The 20244-nt window shown below is 52.9% G+C and overlaps 6 protein-coding genes across 6 annotated transcripts; 4 read left to right on the top strand and 2 right to left on the bottom strand.

Moving 5' to 3' along the window:
- Positions 1 to 97: 97 nt before the first annotated feature.
- PUNSTDRAFT_134043 (uncharacterized protein) lies at positions 98 to 2223 on the top strand (the record flags this gene model as incomplete). Its single annotated transcript, XM_007383503.1, has 2 exons — positions 98 to 1131; positions 1194 to 2223. The coding sequence occupies 2 exons, from the start codon at positions 98 to 100 to the stop codon at positions 2221 to 2223; spliced, it is 2064 nt and encodes a 687-aa protein (XP_007383565.1).
- Positions 2224 to 3087: 864 nt separating this feature from the next.
- Positions 3088 to 7224, bottom strand: PUNSTDRAFT_67344 (uncharacterized protein; the record flags this gene model as incomplete). Its single annotated transcript, XM_007383502.1, has 16 exons — positions 3088 to 3376; positions 3423 to 3571; positions 3623 to 3757; positions 3809 to 3898; positions 3982 to 4194; positions 4247 to 4414; positions 4466 to 4948; positions 5002 to 5135; positions 5186 to 5255; positions 5310 to 5358; positions 5409 to 5591; positions 5651 to 5730; positions 5765 to 5848; positions 5904 to 6052; positions 6101 to 6551; positions 6601 to 7224. 16 exons carry the CDS (start codon positions 7222 to 7224, stop codon positions 3088 to 3090), a joined length of 3351 nt encoding a protein of 1116 aa, XP_007383564.1.
- A 303-nt stretch (positions 7225 to 7527) lies between these two features.
- On the top strand, positions 7528 to 11031 carry PUNSTDRAFT_143565 (N-terminal acetyltransferase A auxiliary subunit; the record flags this gene model as incomplete). The annotated part of the gene is made up of 15 exons (XM_007383501.1): positions 7528 to 7684; positions 7737 to 7930; positions 7983 to 8186; positions 8241 to 8397; positions 8458 to 8583; positions 8639 to 9243; positions 9354 to 9485; positions 9541 to 9620; positions 9679 to 9748; positions 9813 to 9867; positions 9917 to 9997; positions 10054 to 10251; positions 10300 to 10398; positions 10452 to 10696; positions 10745 to 11031. The coding sequence occupies 15 exons, from the start codon at positions 7528 to 7530 to the stop codon at positions 10958 to 10960; spliced, it is 2619 nt and encodes an 872-aa protein (XP_007383563.1). The 3' UTR covers positions 10961 to 11031.
- A 778-nt stretch (positions 11032 to 11809) lies between these two features.
- Positions 11810 to 12834, top strand: PUNSTDRAFT_134040 (uncharacterized protein; the record flags this gene model as incomplete). Its single annotated transcript, XM_007383500.1, has 2 exons — positions 11810 to 12255; positions 12330 to 12834. The coding sequence occupies 2 exons, from the start codon at positions 11810 to 11812 to the stop codon at positions 12832 to 12834; spliced, it is 951 nt and encodes a 316-aa protein (XP_007383562.1).
- A 2478-nt stretch (positions 12835 to 15312) lies between these two features.
- On the top strand, positions 15313 to 18240 carry PUNSTDRAFT_143564 (acetyl-CoA synthetase-like protein). The gene is made up of 16 exons (XM_007383499.1): positions 15313 to 15664; positions 15719 to 15803; positions 15857 to 16188; positions 16244 to 16274; positions 16340 to 16415; positions 16473 to 16502; positions 16591 to 16798; positions 16861 to 16958; positions 17021 to 17030; positions 17098 to 17161; positions 17218 to 17321; positions 17374 to 17486; positions 17537 to 17553; positions 17619 to 17642; positions 17701 to 17892; positions 17952 to 18240. The coding sequence occupies exons 1-16, from the start codon at positions 15615 to 15617 to the stop codon at positions 18156 to 18158; spliced, it is 1641 nt and encodes a 546-aa protein (XP_007383561.1). The 5' UTR covers positions 15313 to 15614; the 3' UTR covers positions 18159 to 18240.
- On the bottom strand, positions 18216 to 20006 carry PUNSTDRAFT_68102 (pectin lyase-like protein; the record flags this gene model as incomplete). The annotated part of the gene is made up of 8 exons (XM_007383498.1): positions 18216 to 18490; positions 18559 to 18589; positions 18638 to 18851; positions 18911 to 19170; positions 19228 to 19395; positions 19450 to 19569; positions 19629 to 19723; positions 19784 to 20006. 8 exons carry the CDS (start codon positions 20004 to 20006, stop codon positions 18216 to 18218), a joined length of 1386 nt encoding a protein of 461 aa, XP_007383560.1.
- Positions 20007 to 20244: the final 238 nt, after the last annotated feature.

Genomic DNA, 20244 nt, shown 5'->3' with positions numbered 1-20244 from the left:
AATGGACTCGTGATGCTGCGGCTGCTCCGGAGTGTATTGGGGCGCTAAAGAGCCGGCTTCGGGCTTCATCAAACAGCAGAGCGCTCGCCAATATAACATGGCCCGACTCGTGGTTCCGCAGTTCACAGCCGTTGACTCGCCCCAGCGTAACCTCCTCGTTATAAGGCCTACTGCTACTGGCTGGTCTGAACATCGAACGCTATTCCACGCGTCTGTCATGCCAGCCTTCTTTGAGAAGGGCTCCGAGCTGCAGCCCACCGATCTAGAAATCGTCCTAGCGCCCGACGCTGACCCGGCGACGCTGTTTGATCAAGATGTCCAGGAGTATTGGGAGGACCTTCGCAACCACTCCGTCGAGGCGGCTCAATCCCCCGTACCTATCCTCCCCAGCTTCGCGGAACACTGCTTCTACTTCGCCGAAGTCTTGGGGAAACGAACCGGCAAGCCCGAGCCGCCCAAGCAGCAGATGGCGACATCGGAAGCATCCGAAAGCTGGAGGCGTGGGCTGCTCGATCCTCTCGAAGACGTTTCCTATACCCAAGGCCCTTCAACGTATCCGTGGAAGGAGCAGGCAACGCCGCCTGGCTCCGGCGACCATTCCAGCGCTACTGCTTTGGATGAATATTACGAGAGCTGGGACGCTCCGCGCTGGCCCAGTGAACAAGTTCATCGGGAGGGTGGCGCTACCTTCAACTCAGGTTTCATGGAACCCGCTGGATCACCCCACGTCAATCTCGAAGAATACGAGTGGACAACTCGTCCTCTTCCTTACCCTCCTTCTGTCGTTGCTTCAGCGTTTGGCCGCGCGACTTATCCACGCAATGGCGACGACACCTTCGATCCCGAGTCCAGGAGGTCGCCGGACCCCTCCGCGACCACGCGAATGATGATGGAAACGCAGACGACGGTCGGCTACGTCTATGTGACGGTGACACCTCCGGATAACGTTCCCGCTGGCGAGGTTAACATTGGCATCGTCATTGGACGGCAGCACCGCGGCAAGGGATATGCCCGTCGTGCACTTGAGCAGGTCCTCAGTTGGTGCTTCGACTCGTTGGGATTGCACCGGGTTCAGGCCGTTGTCCTAGACCCCTCCAAGAACGACCACGTCAGGCGCCTATTCACCCAGATGTACGTTCAGGCAATGTCTATCCAGGCGCTGGCGGTCACTGACATTACTATCCGTTTTCCAGAGGCTTTGTCAACGAAGGACTTCGTCGTCGCTCTACCATCGACCCTTCCGATGGGGCCTACAAGGATACGATGCACCTCGCCATGCTCGATACGGACTGGGTGATGCGCAACGTTCGCCCGACTCACAGCAAGTCCTTGTGGGACGAGATGCTCGATCGCCATGTCCGTGAGCGTGAAGCCCTCGTGCGCTGGGAGGAGGTTCGCGAGAAGAAGAGCCTGAAGCGCACCGCTAGCATGGAAACCGTCAAGCACCTGAAAATCCAGACCGACGAGAATCTCGCCAGCCCTCGCAGCGCTAAAGGCAAGGGCAAGGAGAAAGAGACTATACCCACGCCGTCTGGCATGCGTGGGTCCAGCTTTGTGCCGGGTCCATGGGGGAATACAGAGTGGATCGCCGATCAGAAGAGCTTCCCTCAGGATAGTCTCAGCTCCTGGCTTGACGATGTAGCCAGAGCTGACCACAAGCGGAAGCCCGATGGAGACGAGGCCCTGCCCCACGAAGGGAAGCGTAAATCCAGACGGGAGGAAAGCGATGATGAGGACAAGATCCTTGGAGGCATCTGGCTCGCTGGTATGCCTGGGCGCTCCGGCCGCCTGATTGCCTCCCCTACCCCCCCGCCTACCACGGACTACGAGATGACGGATTCGGACTCCGATGATACCTGGGAGTCTGCGTCTGATGATGCCAGCTCTGGTTCGGGGGGCAGCTTGCTGCCAGGCACGCGCGCTCTGCTGGAGCAGAGGATACATTCGTCCATTCCCGGCCTGAGTGAGGATATCCGAGGGGAACTTGGGACGTCGCTCCAGGCGGAACCTAAACTCGGCACGGTGGAAACACCTGTCCAGCAAGGCGCAGATCCGTTCGCAGATGGGGATGGACGATCCCTTGCGTCCGTCGGAAGCGGATCAATCCGATCCGAAAGTCCTGCTACCACTGACTCAGAGAGTCACTGGGATATGTTAGAGACTTCGTCAGTGTCCTCTTCGAACCTCGGAAGCGTCGACAGCAGCGATTCAGAATTGCTTTGAATACCACATTTTCCTTTCGGTTTGTCGCGCCGGATCATAAGATCATCATCATTGACTCCCCTATGCCATTTCATCTGTTTTCCTTGGTTCATAATCCATCCGCAAATTACGTACATGTAGGAAGGAGGTCATGCAGGCAGCGCAGCAGATAACATTGAACAATACCATAGATCGACGAATAAATATCAAACATCACTTTGTGGCTTCATCACTCTGATGAGTCCCCGTCTGCGTGCTTCTTCGGGGAACGTTTGGACTGCTCCTTGATCTTCGCCTGCGTGCACATGTATGTTAGACATGATGCATTTAGTATGAGGAGAATTTCAGACCTTGGCCCTTGTTCGAGCTCCTCGAGAGGGTCTTTGCTCCGGTTCTTCCTCGCCAGCTTCGCTGGTGGGTGGTGCGGAGCCGGCCCTAGAGCTTGGCAATCGTTCCTCGTCCATCTCTGCATCAGAGTTGTTCTGGTCTCCTTCTGTATCGGAAGCCCTCGATTCCTCATCGTCGTCATCGTCGTTACGTTTCTTCCTCCTTGCTCGCCTGCCAGAAGGGATGAGAATCGTTTCGAGCAACACCGCCGCGGCAACGCACTTAGACCGCCCATTGGTTTTGGATGCGCCGGCTTTGCGCTTGACTGCAGGTTGTCGCTCGGCTTTGGGCCTCTCCTGGATAAATGAAGGTGAGATATGTCCATCCAGTCACGAAAAAAATGATTCACCTTGATCGCCTTCTGAGAGGGTTTAGTCCGCTCCGCTAGCCACGCCAATGTCTGTTCTGAGAGATATATAGTCTCCCAGATCTGGGAGACCGAGTCAGAATGTACATTGGACGTCATATCGAGGACAAACTTTTTTCCTGATCCCCGCATCAGGGAGGGATTTGAAGATATCTCCTGGTAGCCTGATTTTGCCTGGATAGGTTTGAATGCTCCACGACCGCGTATGAGCTTTGGCCTTCAGCAACTCTTGTGCCAACTCGCTCATGATATACAGAGGCTGTTGCCATGCATAAATACGTGGATGGTTTATCGTTGGGCGCAAGACCAACCTCGCTGTCGGATTCAGCATCCCTAACCGTCTTACATCTCATAGCGAGATGATGGAGAAGAGAGATGTTCTCCTCCGTCGCAACGAGCTCGATGTAGAAGTCCAAATATCTACGATATTGTAAGATTTGCCCGATAGCGAAACAGACCAACTCACTTCGCCATCTCAAGCAATTGTTCATGGTCGGTACCAAAGTCGGGATGATGAGCAAGCAAATGTAGAAAGCGAAGAAATAGCAACTCCAAATCTGTTGAGCGTATCGAAGGTGGCCATGTGCGTGACGCAAACGCCACGAACGCTTTAGCCTATAGAAGTTGAGCATTGTCTACCTTTGATATCAATGACACCATGCTTACCGACTGAATCACCTCGGGGTCCGGGTCGTGAACAGTGAGGAAAGGGATGGTATTGAAGTAAGGCGGCAGTTTCCTCGGAGACAATAAGATGATTAACTTCGTCAAAAACGAGATGCGGACTTGAAAGCAAGGATCCTAGAGTTTTTGTAAGAGCCAGTTTCCAAGGCGAAACAAGAGAAATGCTACCTGGACCATCACGGCGAGCGTGACGAAATGTCGAGACATAGCCTCGGCGAACTTCTGTACCGTACATAAACGGAGCAACGATATCGCCGCCTGGAGCCGTAAACGTGATTTCACCTTGGGACTGTCCACACGCGTCAGTTAAATACCCTCTGATGCGCAATGTGACCCTCGACTGACTTGTCGTCGCTTTCGGCCGTGAAAGAGCCGCCATTTGAGATGACGGTGATGAACATTTTGAGCACTGGAGTGGCAATTTCCAACGCGTTGTCTGACGACGCGTGCGCAAGGCACCGGTTTCGGCAAAGCTTCATCGAGAGGAGCTTTGCTTGAAGTTGTGGAGGCAATTGAGAGTCTTCCATCCACTCCGCGTCATCTTCCATGGCGTCCTAAAGGAAGCGAATGTGAGACAGTGTCTTTCTGCTCGTTTCTCACACGGACCTCATCAAGCGGGCACGGAGCCATGAGGACTTCCTTCAAAAGGTGGGCGATGATGACATCACTCTTCTGCTCGAACGCGTCTGGTGCCATATGCGCGAGCTGTTGCAACACAGCGACATATGCAACAAGCTGTTCGTCGACAGCCTCAGGGAGAGAGTCCGCGATGTTCTAGCAACAGTTGAGATAATTGGAGGGGAAGCGAGTTGATAATTCACTCACGTCAACGACTTGTTGGCATGATTGCGCGGCATTCTTAGATATGGCCAGCAAACGGGCAGCGAACTTGCTATGCCGTTTGTTGGAGGACAAAGCGTACCGTTGGACTCGCTCCGCTGTCTTCTTGTACGAAGGAGCAAGATTGGGGTCGCCTTTGGCCACGCTCGCGAGCGCCTGTAAGCACACTTCCACCATTCGAGGATTCTTATCCTCTGCCAGTCCCTTGGCGAGCTCGTTCACGTGAGGTTTGTACAGAGCTGGTAGATACTTTGAGATGATCGTTAACAAGGCGTGTGCGTTGTTTGCGTTGAGCTGTGCTTGGCTGGTGCCATGACCATCGCCTGATGGATCCCCCTTCTGTACGCGCTTGATGAGAGTAGGTATCAAAGACTGGTTGATAACGCGGAGACTGGCACGCCGGAGGACAATTTTCATGGTCGGGACGATTGCTGCAGACGATTGCTCCAGCCGCTTGATGAATTCGGTCTGCAATTGAAGGTTCAGCACGAGCGAGCCAACGAAGGGGGTGAAAGACGTACTGTGGCTTTCACAAGACCTTTGAGATCTGTCTGAGGGTCCATACAAGCCTTAAGATGTTTGTACAATCGTCCTTCGTTCAACTTGGCAAATGTGTGCAGATCGTCTGCAGCTTTCTGCGTGTCCGGAAACGTCCCTTGTACCCAGTTTGTTGAGCTCATTCAGGACGTTCGGTAAAGTAGTCACCTGAGATCCGTTTTATGATGTTCGCGAGTTTCTTGACAACTTTCTCCTCGTCTTCGTCGATCACACCCCCCTACAGCATTATTAATGCCATTTTTTTTGGTAAGAGAGGATATAGAAAACGCACGTTATTCTCGATACAAGCTTGCAGGAATCCCTCGTACACGGTGGGTCGCCTACAACGCCGTTCAGCCTCGAGTCCGTGTCCACTCCCAGAAAAACTTACGAGTGCTTGATACCCGTGAAATTGATCATTGATTTGATCCCTTTGTCGTCCAAGAATCTCATCGTTGTGAGTAACTTGTCTGTCCACACGCCTTCGTCTATGCCAGCATCTTTCCCCTTCTCATTCGCGCTTGCTGTGGGTAAAGGAAATATGTATTCTGACAATGCATTCTCCGCAGCAGAACTAGCAATTGCACGGATGGTCAGTGTCACAGTTATCATTTTGCGACGGATACGTCGTACCGAGCATCAGTGTTGGCGAACATGTCGCAGACGGCTTGAGGAATCCAAGAGAAATGCCGGATGGCTGCTGGATCTCCGTTCTCACTATCTGGAATCAGACGCTAATATTATCACATCCGGTAGAGAAACGTACATCTCGGGGTACGCCAATATCCAGAGCTTTCCGGCCGTGGTGGAGGCAGCAAGGCGTACCGGATGCTGAGAGCTATGATCAGCACGAGCCGCCATCATTTCACTGTGAGAATAAATGTACCTTTTTATCCAAACCTCGTCCAACAACTGTGCGTAATTGATTCTCAGAAACATGGTGAAGAGCCGTCTCGTAGTCGAGCTGGCCATATATCTTGCATACGGCGGTGCGAACTTTGTCGTCTGGGTCGTACAACTTGGAAGCAAGGACCTCTGCGGGAAGTTGTCAAGCAAGTTGTCAAGGCAAGGCGATGCACGCACCTTCGAGACTCTCGCGTGATTCCGGTAGATTCTGGATCAGCCCTTTCGTGGCCTCCACGAATACCTGGCGGACAGTCGAAGACTTGTCTTTGTGCCGTCCAAGCCACGCTGCCCAAGTCGTTGGGTATTTTCTCATTAAGTCCGCGCCCCGTTTCTCCGCGAACATCTCCCCCAGGACCTGCGTCGCCATCACACGCAATTTGATGTCCGCTACGCGCATTTCCTCCTCCAATTGGGGCACGACGTTGTGCAGTAATGCGGGACAAGACCGATTGAGCCGCTTAACGAGAGCGTGCGCGGCCTCGATTTCAGTGTAATCGGCTTCCTCGTCTTCCTCTGTTGGACGAGCGGTGATAATATCGGTGAAGTACTGGCATACGTGCCGCTGAAGCTTGTCTGCAGTGGCGTTGCATACGTTGACCGCCATCTGGTAGGCTGGTTGATCCGAGCGCTAGAAACAATTCAGATCACCGGGTACCCGCGCGAATAAGACTACTTACTGCGTTTTTATCCGTAAACTGTGCCATGAGGATCTCTATGACGCCAGACGGGACGGTGGTGGATTCGTCGGTGAGCGCGACGAGTATGTCCGCCATATGCATCCTCAGATTTTGTGGCAAGTCGCGGCGCACGATCGCGAAGAAATGGCGAAATACGGTCACGATGAGGTCGTCAGCTTCGGGGAGGTCGCATACAAGTACAACGCTCTTGACGGTGGACAGTGAATCTAAGAGGTGGAAATACTGGTCGTAGTAGGGAGAGTCCTGACCCTTCAGATACTTTTCGAGCTGCTGAAAGAAGAACTGAAAGATATCCCGGAGTTCGTTCTGAGTATATGGGGCATCCGGCGCGTAGAGGCGCAAGATATCGGCAAGACAACACGCGGCGTACGCCTTGACGCCTTGATCCCGATGCAAGAAGATGGTGCTGTGGATGAGCTCCTTGCGAACAACATGTAGCGAGGATACATCAACATGAGCCTGATCCATATCCTTGAGCTCCTGCTGAAGTCCCTTGAGCTTCTTGAGCAGAGCATCCGTCGAAAGCCCTTTTCCGACGAGCTTGTCTCTGAACTTCAACTTGTGCGGACTAGACTGGTTAGCCCCTCGCGTTTGGGCAACCATTTTGCGCGCCTGACTCGCGGCTTAATCTGTGTCGAAGACGTGTATCGGAGGTAGAAGTGAGATAGAGCTGCAAACGCGAGAGTAGGTACGGGAGGCCGCAGAGGAGAACAAGACGCGCGCGACCGCGTTTACACGGACACACGTGACTTGGCGCCCACGGTCAAAGGAGATGACTGATCTACTAGGCTACATCATCCGTGTAGGCTGCATTAACTACATAATATGACAGCCTATTGGGAAGGCTGTCATGAAATATCCTGTGAACCTGCATCGTGCATAACGCAACTTTTCCTCACCTCCATCATGGCCCCGCAAGCGCTTACTGTTCCCAAAAACCGGATACTGGCTTCACGGGAGGCTACACTATTCAAAGAACTCCTGACTCTCTATGAAACGCGTCAACTGAAGAAGGGTATTAAGGCAGCCGACGCGATCCTCAAAAAGTATCCCGAGCATGGTGGTACGGACACTTCACGATCTCATTAAGCATGACTAGATCACCCGGCTTGCAGAAACAATTTGCATGAAGGGTCTCATCATGACCCACCAAGGCAAACGCGACGAAGGGATTGAACTCGTCAAGAAGGGCATGCGTCTTGATATCACATCTCATATCGTCTGGCATGTCTTTGGACTCATCCAGAAGGGCGAGAAAAAGTATGAGGAGGCGCTCAAGTCTTACACCCAGGCGTTGAAGTTTGACAAGGTACGTGACATTGCATGATCCCACCATACATCCGATGTTTAAACTGCGGCAGGACAATATGAATATTCTCCGGGACGCAGCAAGCCTGCAAGCTCAACTTCGACTTTACGACGGTCTCATAGAGTCGCGCCATATTCTACTTCGACTGCGCCCGCAAGTGCGAGGGAACTGGGTTGCTCTGGCGGTCGCTTACCATCTGAGTGGGAACCTCACGGAAGCCGAGAATGTGCTAACGAAGTATGAATCCATCCTGAAGGTTCGTGCAGCTATCACGCACTCGGACGCCGTGCTGACATGACAACAATAATAGAACATTCCGGCACATGATGTCGAGACATCGGAGACCGTCCTCTACCATGTGCAGGTATTGGAATTGCTGGGGGAATCGGAGAAAGCCCTACAATTCCTGGAATCCAATGCCAGTGATGATGTTATAGTCGACAAAACTGCTCTACGGGAGTACCGAGGTAGGTACAGTATCTCACACAGTCCCTATGCGGTTGTTGATTGCGAGAACGTGCGGCTAGCTCGGCTTCTCTCGAAGACAGGTCAAACGGACGCCGCCGAGAGTGCTTGGTTGGCGTTGATACACCAAAATCCGGAGTACCACGAATATTACCGTGGGTATATGTCTACCAAAGACATTGACCTAGGTGCGCCGGCGAGGGAGTGCTTGCACCGCGTTGAGCGCTAATTATCCCGGAGTAGCAACCGTCACTGATGCCGACCGAGCCCGCGCCCTCGATCTCCTGAAAGATCTGTCATCTCAGCTTCCGAAAGCCACGGCACCGCGCCGCATAGCTCTTGATGTCGCGAGCGGACCGGAATTTGTTGCCCTTGCACGCTCCTATGTCATTTCTGCACTCACCAAGGGCGTCCCCTCGCTCTTTACCGACCTCAAGTCGCTGTATGGTGACAAAGAGAAACGGAAGGCCATAGAAGAGATAGTGGAGATCTTCCGGCAGGAACAGGCTCAGCCACCCGCAGGCCCCTCTTCGTCCGAGCAAGATCCTACTGTCTACCTGTGGACTCTGTATTTCCTCGCCCAGCATCATTCTTTCCTCGGAAACCATCAGCTTGCGGTCCAGCTTATCGACCTTGCGATAGAGCACACCCCGACCCTCCCCGAGCTTTACACAGCCAGAGGTCGAGTTCTCAAGCGCGCAGGTGACCCGTGGGGAGCTGCCCGAGCAGTCGACGACGCCCGGTTATTGGATGGTCAGGATCGGTTCCTCAATACCAAATGTGCAAAATACCGATTGCGCGCCGGGACGATCGATGAGGCTATGGATATCTTCGGGTTGTTCACGAAGGTCAGCTTGTTTTCTCCCTACTTCGACGTCGCGGCCATGACAGAGGACGCTACGCTTCTTCTGTTACGTGCTCTTCGTGGGCGCGCGGACGGGCTTACGAATATACGCAGAAAGATGCGGCGAGTCCCGGCGCGGACCTTGAAGACATGCAGTCACTGCTCTACCTCAACGAGGCGGGCGATGCTTACGCGCGCATCGGTAACCTTGGAATGGCCTTGAAGAAGTACGCCGCCGTCCAGAAGGTGAGCAACCTCAGAATGAAGTGGACTGTCTCCTCAACACAGCTTCGCTTCTCAGGTGTTCGACGAGATGTACGATGATCAGTTCGACTTTCATGGCTACTCGATGCGGAAGTTCAACCTCAATATATACATGAGGTAAGCCCCACCGATCGCTATCACGTGCCATGCCTTCACTGGCTTTCTTCCCTCATAGCATGATCGCTTGGGCAGACAAGCTACGAACCCATCCCGGTTACATTGCTGCTGCTCTTGGTGCTTCCAGGGTATGTTCTGCCACCCCTCTCATCTACATCTACATGCAATTTTCTAAATCCAAACTCTCACTAGATTGCTGTTCGCGTGCATGACGATCCTTCTCTAGCGACAAGGGTGAACGAAATCGGTATGGACATGTGGTGCAGACCGGATCGTGTCGCCGACACTTCTATTAGATGGCTCTCTGAGTGCTGCGGAGAAAAAAGCGAAAGCAAAAGCCAAAAGAGCCGCTGAAAAGGTCAAAGAAGCAGCGAAACGTAAGATTTCCGCCATATATCGACCCATATACCTCTAAAAACAGCATTCATCGCAGAGGCTACGTCGGCGTCTGGTAACGAGGATAAAGGCCTAGAGCCTCCTTTGCCCAAGGACGAGGACCCAGATGGTAGCAAGCTGCTCGCTTCACCTGATGCCCTAGAGCGTGCCGCAAAATTCTTACATCCCTTGGTGGTTTCGGATACAAAGAACGTGGACGTGTGGATAACAGTATATGATGTCGCCGTCAGACGGAGTGGGTGCCGTTTTCCTTCGGTCGTCCAGACGAACCTGACTTCTCAAGGAAAATACCTCCAGGCCTTGAAGGCCCTCAATCACGCCCGCGCCATAGATCCCGAACACGCTGAACTGCATGTGCGCCTAGTTGACTATCGTTTGCGATGTGGGTACCGTGGTTACCTGAGCTTGGGGCCGTAAATAACTCCGACCGGTTAGTATCCTCTTTGGAGGAACCGTTGCCTCCTCCAGCGGGTCTCTTGGTGGTGTCATGTTCCTCTGATCTAATTCCGGACGGTACCTCGCTGGAGACCTACAACTCGAACTTCTTGCAAAGGCACTCGACCTCTCCAACTGCTATTCTGGCCGCGTCAAGGGTATATCGAGCCATGAAATCTCCGCAAGATGTGGTGGACAGCACTTTGTTTGCTTTGTTCAATCCTGATGTACGACCGGATGTTCAAGTCGGTGTGCCATCATATGTCTGCTATCACGCGCTCACGCTTTTTCAGACGTACTACGATGCCTTGGAGTTCGTGCAGAGCGTGAACTCGCCGCGGGTATACGAATTTCGCCAGAAGTGTCAAGCCACATTCCCGCTGTCTACCCTTTTTTTGGTTCCAGATGAATTGGCTAAGGTGCGAAGCAAAGGCGTCGTCGGAGACCTCACGGCGCATGACGCGGAGAAGGAAGAGGCAGATGCCGACAAACCCGGGCTGTCTCAATAGATCGCATTCAATGTCGCTCGGGTATCAATATATATAGATGTGATTACTGTGGCCCAGTGCACCTCATATGCTAGGCTATGCATGGGTGGATCACCGTCCCTTTTCAGTATGAACACCTTTAGACATTGCGCGTTGAACGCGCCATCCCACGCTTCCTAGCCTATCGTGTTGCTGCCTTTACACAGCATTCATCCCGAAATGTATAAAAAACGCGGATCGGCATCACGTGAGTGATTCTAGGGACAGTGTACTCCGTCAACGGTTGCTGGAGACGGTAGAGACCACAACGATCGCTGACCGGAAGACAGTCTAGCATGCCCCGGGTCTGTCACTGCCTCAGGGTCTGTTGCTACCACATGGAATATGCCTAATCAACCGTTCGCAGGCCTCACTGCCGAACCGCCAGCCCCTCGCAGTCTCCTTCGACTCCGAGCTTGACTTGATTAATGGCTATTCCTGACTCACGCGAGAGCCAGGAAGCTATCTCTATGCTGTGCTCTCCGGGTCACTCGAGTGGGTTCTTGGATGAACCTCAGCTTATTCTGTGAGCTTCGTCCGTCTGCTATGTCCGAAGACGTCAAGTGTGCTTCCGGACGTTCGCTCCCGGCCCTGTACATAGTGGTTTCTACGTATCTGGCTGCGTGGCCAAGGCATCGCTTTGACTACTCTACTAGCATGTCTTGTATGCGGGGAGAATGACTCCAGGTGCTACGCATGAACAGCTTGCTTCCCTAGAAAAGGCCGCGTTTTATTGCCTGTTCGTTACAATCCCCTCGAGCTCGTTCCTTCTAGTCGCAACTCGCGTCCGATTATCTGTATCGCACCCTTAAGCTCTCTACTACGTACAAGATGGCCTCACCTCCCAACTGGCCCAGCGTCCCTCCATCTTCAAGTTATCCCAGGACTCCGACTTCGGCGTCTTCGTCTTCGTCCTCGACATCCCAGTTTTCGAGGTCTTCCTCTAATCAGGCCACCGCAGACTATCATGCCGCGAAGAGAGAGGCAGCGGAGAAGGAGCGCGAGCGGAAGGAGTGGAACAAAGCCCATGGTTATCGGCCAGATCCTGAGGAGCATGTTAAACGACATAGGGAGATCGCTAAACTGCGACTTACCGAGGCGACCCTGCGTTGGAATGCTGGTCAGGATCACTATGGAGGTTTTGACCCCAGCCACAAGACCAGCGCAGACCACTATAACCGCATCACCGATGCTCACCTAGGCGCCCAAAAACACCTCAAGGCGGCAGCTGAGATCCAACGCAAGTATGGCAGTGCTGGCTCTTCCGAACACATTCCGTGAGTACATACCCTTCTTCTGCACTCACTTGACTGCGATACAGCCGCTGACCGTCTCTCCTTTCTTTGTCTAGAAGCGGGCTAGTAGCATCTGCACCATCAAACGCGTACAACAACACGTATGGCTACACCAATGACGCCAGCGGTGCTTTCAACTCCCGGATAGACAGCTCGGTGGCCGGTTACGCGCCATCCCATTCTGCCGCATCCAACCCATACTTGGACCCTCGCATCAACACCTCATACTCTGTGCATGCAAGGCCCGCCGGCAGCTCCACCCACGATGCGCAGTACTGGCAATCGGGCAGTGCGCCCACTGGTGCGTCGCCGTACCTTACTGCGTACGGCACTATGCCTGCGCCGTGTCCGAGTCATCAGTATCCACCAGGCTACCCGGCCGTTGCCCAGGGAGGATCGAACCCTGGTCGCGACCCGTACGCGATGCCTGACATGTCGCGGCTTTCCATGTCGTCGCCTCGTTCACAACAGCCTTATGGATCATCCGGAACGTATTACTATGGGGACTCTCCAAGGTCAGATCCCTATGCCTCCTCGAGCTCCGGTAGAAAGCGCCAATGACGAGTAGGCATGATCTTCAAACCTTGAATATCAGGATGCTACTTTTATGCGATACCCAAGTCGATACCATTTGAATTTTTGAACCGCGTTTGTGTGTCCATATCACCGGAATGATCGACTCCATGTATTGTGCTTTGACGTACTTGTCTAACTTGTAGAAGCCGTACATTAATCTCGATACATTCTCAGCATGTGTAGGCAGGAAATAGTATTCGGAGATACTCGCGCGCATGCTTCTTTCATCAACACTCATGCGTTGGATCCGGTGTATCATGCAATCTATCACCGCAAGCAACAAGAGTGGGTCGTTGATACATAGTTAGTGCAAGCTGTGTCAGCACAAGAAGAATGAGGGTCATGGCGGGAATCTCCTACCCCTCCGTTGCGGTCGCGCACAGATCCAGAGTAAAATCATACGTAAAACAATTCAATGGGCGTATATGTTGCGCATATTACACACAATCACGATGAGGAAGGTTCAAGTTCACGTTCGCATATCGCATCGTAAGCTCGTTATATTTGGAAAGCACGTGGCCACTCTGACTCAAGTCTGACGACCACCATCAAAGTTGTTGCCGATACGCTGGACAGTACACTGTATACTTGCGCCTCTTTTGCTCTGCCATACAGCCCAAAGCCGTAATGGCCCTCCACGCTCGACTACCTCAGGAGTTACTCGACCTTATAATTAAAGAGATCGACGGAAAGAGTGACCTCGGTAGTTGCTCTTTGGTAAACAGCAACCTACGTATTCCTTCTCAGCGTAGATTATGGAACACTTGCACCATTCGCGATAACGACGACCGTCTTAATTCTCTGGCGGGAATCGTACACCGGTCGCCACACATCGTAACGTACATCAAGTCATTCAAATTCGAGATCAACAAGACGACCCGAATGCCAGTCGTCGATGACTGGATAAACCAATGTCTCACAATCTTGGGCCCTGGGTTCGTACCAAAAGTGCTGCAAATCAGCTACCGCAGAACCCACGACACCTACCTGGATGGATTACACGAAGTGCTATCGCACCCATGCTTCAGGGAAGTCGCGAGCCTGTGGATACACCCCTTCTGTCTTTTCCGCACGCTCCTGGGCTTGCATAGTGTCATCGCCGCATTCCCGAGGCTCGACCGCCTTCAATTGCATGGAGAGTGGGATTCGGCAGCACCCAGTGCCCAATGGCTGTCCGTCCCTCAGTCTCTGGCGTTCAAGTCCATCACAATTTTCAGATCACCTCGTGGTCAAATGGGCCGCTTGTACTCGTGGCTTGCGGGTCCTCCATCCTTCGAGAGTCTACGGCGTCTCATGATTTGGGGGATGAGCGAAGAAGAACAACCTATCGTCGCTGGATGGCTTGAACATTTACGCGGACTAGAAGAGCTAACGCTCACCATTTACGTAACAGGAACGGAGGGTACGTTGCTGTGTTGTTCGTTGTAAACAAATCAATACTCAACGCCAACAGCCGACGACGCACTGCATTTATCAGGTTGTCCCCGGCTCAAGGAGCTGAACGTGATTATCAGGGCTGTGCGAGGAGCCCGGATTGACTCAGTGACGACCTTCGTTGGGACAGTCAGTTCCTTGCATGTCCGGCATATTGCGCTGTGGTTCTGGAGCGGAGTCCGCTCTGCGGTTCAGAATCGGATGAATTGGTCAGACTTGGATGCACAGATAGACGACCACGATCGCTTCCCATCGCTGCAGTCCGTAACAATCGCTGGTTGGAACCTCAGTTCCACACGACTTGGGGCCATCTTGCCTAGATTAAAGGCTCGTAATCTCCTTGCCATTGGTGATGAGACTGCGAACATCCAGGGCAAGTTCAATACTGAATATTCTTCATAAGTATTCGATGATTCACGCCGTATAGAGACGACGATATCTACGTTTATCTCATACTGGTTGAGACCTTCGCCGATGTAGATGTGTAGGAACTCATTCTGCAGCCCCGTCTTGATCTACGTACCCGAATCTATCTATATCTCACGGAATCGCACCTGGCGCCGGAGGTTAAGTAAGTATGAGCCGATGATGACGGGTGCGGACGGATGGTCATTCTCAGACGATGACAGCTCGGCTGAAATGCGGTTTGCTACCAGGCTTACATTCGTTCAATATACCGACCTTGATCAATCGATTAGTCGATGCCGCTCCGCCACGTTGACTAGTCATGCAACGCTCCTTGTGTCGAAATGCCTGATCTTGGTATCTGCAGTTTCGGATGGCTCCTAGATGGACCGCAGCGCTCACCGTGTTGCTTCTTGGACTCACGTCGACCAGTACGAAGGGCGGGTCGGGAGACTTCCTGCCCGCCGATTGAGAAGAGATGGTGATCGAACTCTCATATGTACATCCCCACAAGACCATGACTTCGCGGGCCGCGCGGACCACGCTGAAAATGCATCATCGAATTTGATTACCAATGTGATTTACCCCGCAACTCATTCCCCGACTTCGTCATGCGCTGGATTCAGCTTGCGAGGACAACTCAAAACTTTCGGTGGCATTACACAAGAACTTTGACTAGATCGCTATCCTGGTCTGCGGTAGAGGGACCTCTAGACCCCCCTCTAACTCACGGAACCTTACCGGACTTTTACGAAAATGACATACTGAGCAAGTACTCCGAACGGCCCGCGTTGCGGTGCCGCTCTGAACCTGCACGGCCCTATGGTGGACCAAGAAGTACCTTCTCTGATTCACAGAAGAGTCTGGCCTGGACATTTGGAGAGTTTGACGATCATGTCGCTGCCGTTGCCCGTGGACTGATTGCGATGGGAGTGAAGAAGGGCGAAAGGGTAGCTGTCATCATGGGCAATAACAGGTGTGTTTACTCCCTCATCTCCAGAGGCAGAGCACTTCATGCTACACTATCAAGCGCCTACGCCTGTCTACAATGGGCCTGCGTAAAAATCGGCGCTGTGCTGGTGACGATCAACCCTGCCTATCGTGTTCATGAACTGGTGACCCCAACACTTGCGATCGAACTTCTTGTAGCTAATAGGTGGTCCCATAGATCAACACCCTAAGGATCGTGGACGTCTCCCACTTATTCCTCGTACCTCGCATCCGATCCTCCAATTATATACAAATGCTGTTGTCCTCGCTGCCTTCGCTTTCTTCAGCTTCAGCAGGGGAAATCCAAGATGAAACTCTTCCGGCTCTGCGAAATGTAATCGTTATGGATGACTCATTCTCATCGCACGGTGCGAAAGACGCCGAAGGTTTGAGATCCATGATCGATTTTCGGGAGACGCTCGTTTGGGCACATGGATCGGAAGAGGCGGAGGTCAAGGCTCGAATGTCTTCGCTTGCTGAGCACGATGTGATAAATATGCAATACACCTCGTGAGGATTCATGCTGCAAGCTTTGCCCTTTTCGACTGACCTTCTCGGTTTACAGGGGAACCACGGGCTCCCCCAAAGCAGTTTGCGTAAGTATGCAGAATGTGAGATATAAGCCAAGAGGCAGCTGCTAATCTTCATCTTCTCCTAACAGCTCACACATCACAACCTTCTGAACAATGCTCTTTCCATCGGTCGATGCATGCAGTTAGGCCCTGGTGACGTCGTATGTATGTTTAGAACTCGCCTCTTCTTCCCGTGAACAGTGCCTGACCTGAGCCTTTCAGGCAATGTACCTCCCTTGTTCCACTGCTTTGATGAGTCTCCGACCCCGTCTCCTGATTAATCCTTGATACTTACCATGTACCGTCGGATGCGGATCTTGTTGACGTTGGTGATCAACACGCCTTATTCTGGGGAATCTGGCAGCGTGGACGCACGGATCCTGCATCGTCTACCCAAGCCCGGTTTTTGACCCACCGCGGATAGTCGATGCTTTGATCCATGAACGCTGCACCGCGTTGCACGGAGTGCCTACCCACTTCCTAGGCGTGCTCTCCGAAGTGGAGAAGAGGCGTGATATGGGTGAAGCCATTGATACTAGCTCTCTGCGGTAAGGGTTCACAGAGTCGATGGTTTAATCTGGTACAGTTACTGACCAATTGTTGCTTGCAGGACGGGCATTGCTGCAGGGTCGAGTATACCGATTGGCATGATGCGCAGAATGATCAATGAGCTGAACCTCACTGGGTTAACAATTGCATATGGAATGAGTGGATATATCTGATCAATTGGTTCATTGTCCATGTACTGAATGACTTTTCTTCCCTGTTAGCCGAGACGAGGTGCGCTCCGAGTCCTCTACATAAACTAGGTTGTCCGCGCTCGTACCTACCCACATTTTTCTTATAGCCCTGTATCATTCCAAACCACACTTTCGGACCCTCTCGAGAAGCGTGTCGAAACTGTCGGCAAGGTACATGCTATGCTGCCTTCCACCATATGTTTATACTCATGATTGAGCTTGCTTAGATACAGCCTCATGTCAAGGCCAAACTCGTCGACCTGGAAGGAAACGTCGTCCCAATCGGAAAGCCGGGAGAATTACTGGTCGCCGGATACCTGCTACAAACCCAGTGAGCCGGATCCTCCTAGCGATTTGTGGTGATACCTTACCTTCGCCCTCAGGTATTGGGGTGATGAGGAGCAGACCAGGCGCGTGATGAAGAGGGACGAAGAGGGAACGCTTTGGATGCACACCGGCGACGAGGGTATCATGGATGAGGAGGGTTATCTGCGCAGTAAGTTTTTATGAACTGCGAATATCAAGCCAAGCTTACACGCGGAATAGTTGTTGGTCGGATCAAGGTTCGTTCATAGTCCGCTCGATTGCATTGCACGTGTCGCGCTGATCCTTAATGATGCATGACCAGGATATCATCATCCGAGGTGGAGAGGTAAGTCTCCAGCCTAATAGCATAGATATCACAGTTCTGACATACACATGGACTGTAGAACCTCTTCCCCGTCCAAATCGAGAACGTTTTGACTTCACACCCTGCTATCCTGGAGGGCGCTGCCATTGCGGTTCCTGACCCTGTATACGGCGAGGTCGTCGGCGCATGGGTTGTCAGAAATCCGCATTCTCACACCCAGATTTCGCGGGATGAGGTGCGCATGCATGTGAGCAGGGGAATGAATCCGCAGGTAAGCCGCCCATGCTGTATGTCAGTAATTATGTACGACTGCCGACTATGCTCGTTCAGAACGCGCCCGCCTGGGTCTGGGTCGTCGGAGAAGACACAGACGAGGCCGGCAACATCATACAAGAACTACCGAAGACCGCGAGCGGGAAGGTGCAGAAGCACATCCTGAGGGCTTGGAGTAAGGAGCTTGCAAGAAGAGGCATAGGCCGGGTGCAATCTCCCCAGATGAGGCCAGAGAAGATGCCCCAGGCGTCAAGTGGAGCGTAGGATCTGAACTAGCGTATAACACGCGTTATGGCAAACCGTTACATGTACATATATCACTCAAAACATCGATAACATTGCGATCATTACCGGAGCCACGATGATTGAAATAACGTGGACCGCGTCATTTCTCACAGAGAGTGCCCCGCTGCTTCCGCTTTTTCCTCCAGTCGAACTGCTGCTGTTGACGCTCGTCACCTTGAACGGTCCATCGGTGCAGTTGAATCCAAGCGTGCTTTGCTCTCCAGGCGCCAGTGCGCTTGCGTCGCACAAGACGTTCGGGTTGCTTCCATTGTGTTGCGAAACGGAGATGTTCGTGAAGGTTAGGTTCGTCGCTGAGAATGATCAAAGCGCTCCGTCAGAGACAACGACGTATAGACAGCTGCGCATGCCGGAGACGCACCGGTATCATTGTACAGGTCCAAGATAATCGACTGCGAGCCGTCGACCCCATCCACGTAGTTCCAGCATGGAGTCGAGACGCAGGTGCCGTCCGTCCAGTTGCCGTTCAGCGAGCCGGTGAAGTTCTCGTAATGGAAGTTGACGACCTTGGTCGCGTTCGCGCCGGCGCCGGTCGGCTTGCCGACTTCCTGGTCGAAATAATTCTGGGTGATGAATATTGCGGTGGAGACGTTGATGAGGTGGATGTTCGACCATGTTACGTTCTCCGCCCATCCGTTTCCGCCTGTCCAGGACCTGCACATGGAAAGTTAGTCCCTTGAAAGATGAGATCGTGACGACGGGCATGGACATACTTGAACCGGGACCCGTATACCGCGCCATCCATAGTCCAGTTGTTAAAGAGGACATTTGCAACGGTCGAGTTTGCTCCGTTCTTGCCTAGAGAGCCAATGGACAGTCCGTGGCTGGAGAAGCCACAGTAGCCATTCAGCGCAGTGATGTCCCGAGCGCCAGAGACAACAGAAACACAATCGTCTCCGTTCTCCCCCCAATAACCGTCGATGGTGATGTTTTGGCCGGAAAGGTTGAACCCATCCGTATTGAACGGGAAGCTCTGTGTGACAGAGGCACGGTCAGTACAAACCCTGAATACGCCGCAGCATAAACATACGATCGTGCTGTTCCTTGTCCCATTGTTTGGCTTCGCGTCGACGTAATGATTTTCGACGAGGACATTTTTACCAGGAATGTTCCATCCCCACGCAACGGGCTTGATCACTTTCAGCCCGCTTAGCGTACCGTTGGTGACGTTGAAGGTCGCTAGTTGGGGACGGAGCGTCTATGACCAAGCTTAGCCTCGAGGACACTGTCGAGAATGCGGACATTGGCCTACTTGGTTCTCGATGTCCCACCATTGCTGCCCGAAGCCATGGAAGGCACCCCATTGGGACTGGTTCGACCCCTTAAACGTGACCTCTTCGCCGTGAATGTAGTACCACGGCGTGGCGTAAGTCTGCCAATGTTATGGGTCCTCCAATACTCAATCGCAATACAACGGGAGCTTCGACGCACGCTTGGCTGGTTGTTGGTCTCGTTGATGGCAATCTGCACCGCAGTGATGTTCTTTGGAAGTAGCAGATTTCCTTGCAGGTTGATCGTCACATTCTCTGATGGATAGCAGTGTGAGGCTTGACGGCTCGAGAACAAAGAAGACGCGGGTGACGCACTAAGGTTGACCCAGCTCATAGGCGTGTACGCGCTGTAGTTCTTCTGTTGAAACGTGATGACGGAGTCCTCCGCGCAGGTGGTGAAGGCCTCAAGTATCGCCGGAGAGTCGTCCGTCCCATTCTCATTGTGCGGAACGACGCATTCGGCTGCGTGAGTGCCGACGTTGAGGCTGAGGACGAGAAGCGCCGTCGCAAACTTCGCGAAGAACAAAGAGCCAGTCATCGCAATACAGTTTGCGCCGACGTCGAAGTGAAGCCGTGCAGGCAACAGCGTCAACCTTCAACGAGGCGGCCCTTTTTGAGGACGCGTTCGATATGATGGTGATGCGCGGCCATGACCAGGGGTAAGCGACGGCTCCGTCTGCCGCCCGATACCCGCGCTTGTGCGGGCCTGCCATGTCTCAGTTGGAGGTCAGGGGACTGCACTAATAGCCCGCAGTCGCAAGGAACAAGAGAACCGA

The sequence above is a fragment of the Punctularia strigosozonata genome (genome assembly GCF_000264995.1).
Source record: "Punctularia strigosozonata HHB-11173 SS5 unplaced genomic scaffold PUNSTscaffold_6, whole genome shotgun sequence".
Lineage (NCBI taxonomy): Eukaryota > Fungi > Basidiomycota > Agaricomycetes > Corticiales > Punctulariaceae > Punctularia > Punctularia strigosozonata.
Note: the sequence above shows the minus strand (reverse complement) of the source record. Positions and strands in the feature narration are given on the sequence as shown.

What these genes read in the sequence shown, in the direction of transcription:
- PUNSTDRAFT_143564 (XM_007383499.1), top strand. Translation starts at nt 15,615, where the DNA reads ATGGGAGTGAAGAAGGGCGAAAGGGTAGCTGTCATCATGGGCAATAAC. An exon ending in CCTATCGTGTTCATGAACTG is followed by an intron (nt 15,804 to 15,856) that starts GTGACCCCAACA and finishes GTGGTCCCATAG; the next exon opens with ATCAACACCCTAAGGATCGT. An exon ending in ATTGATACTAGCTCTCTGCG is followed by an intron (nt 16,799 to 16,860) that starts GTAAGGGTTCAC and finishes TGTTGCTTGCAG; the next exon opens with GACGGGCATTGCTGCAGGGT.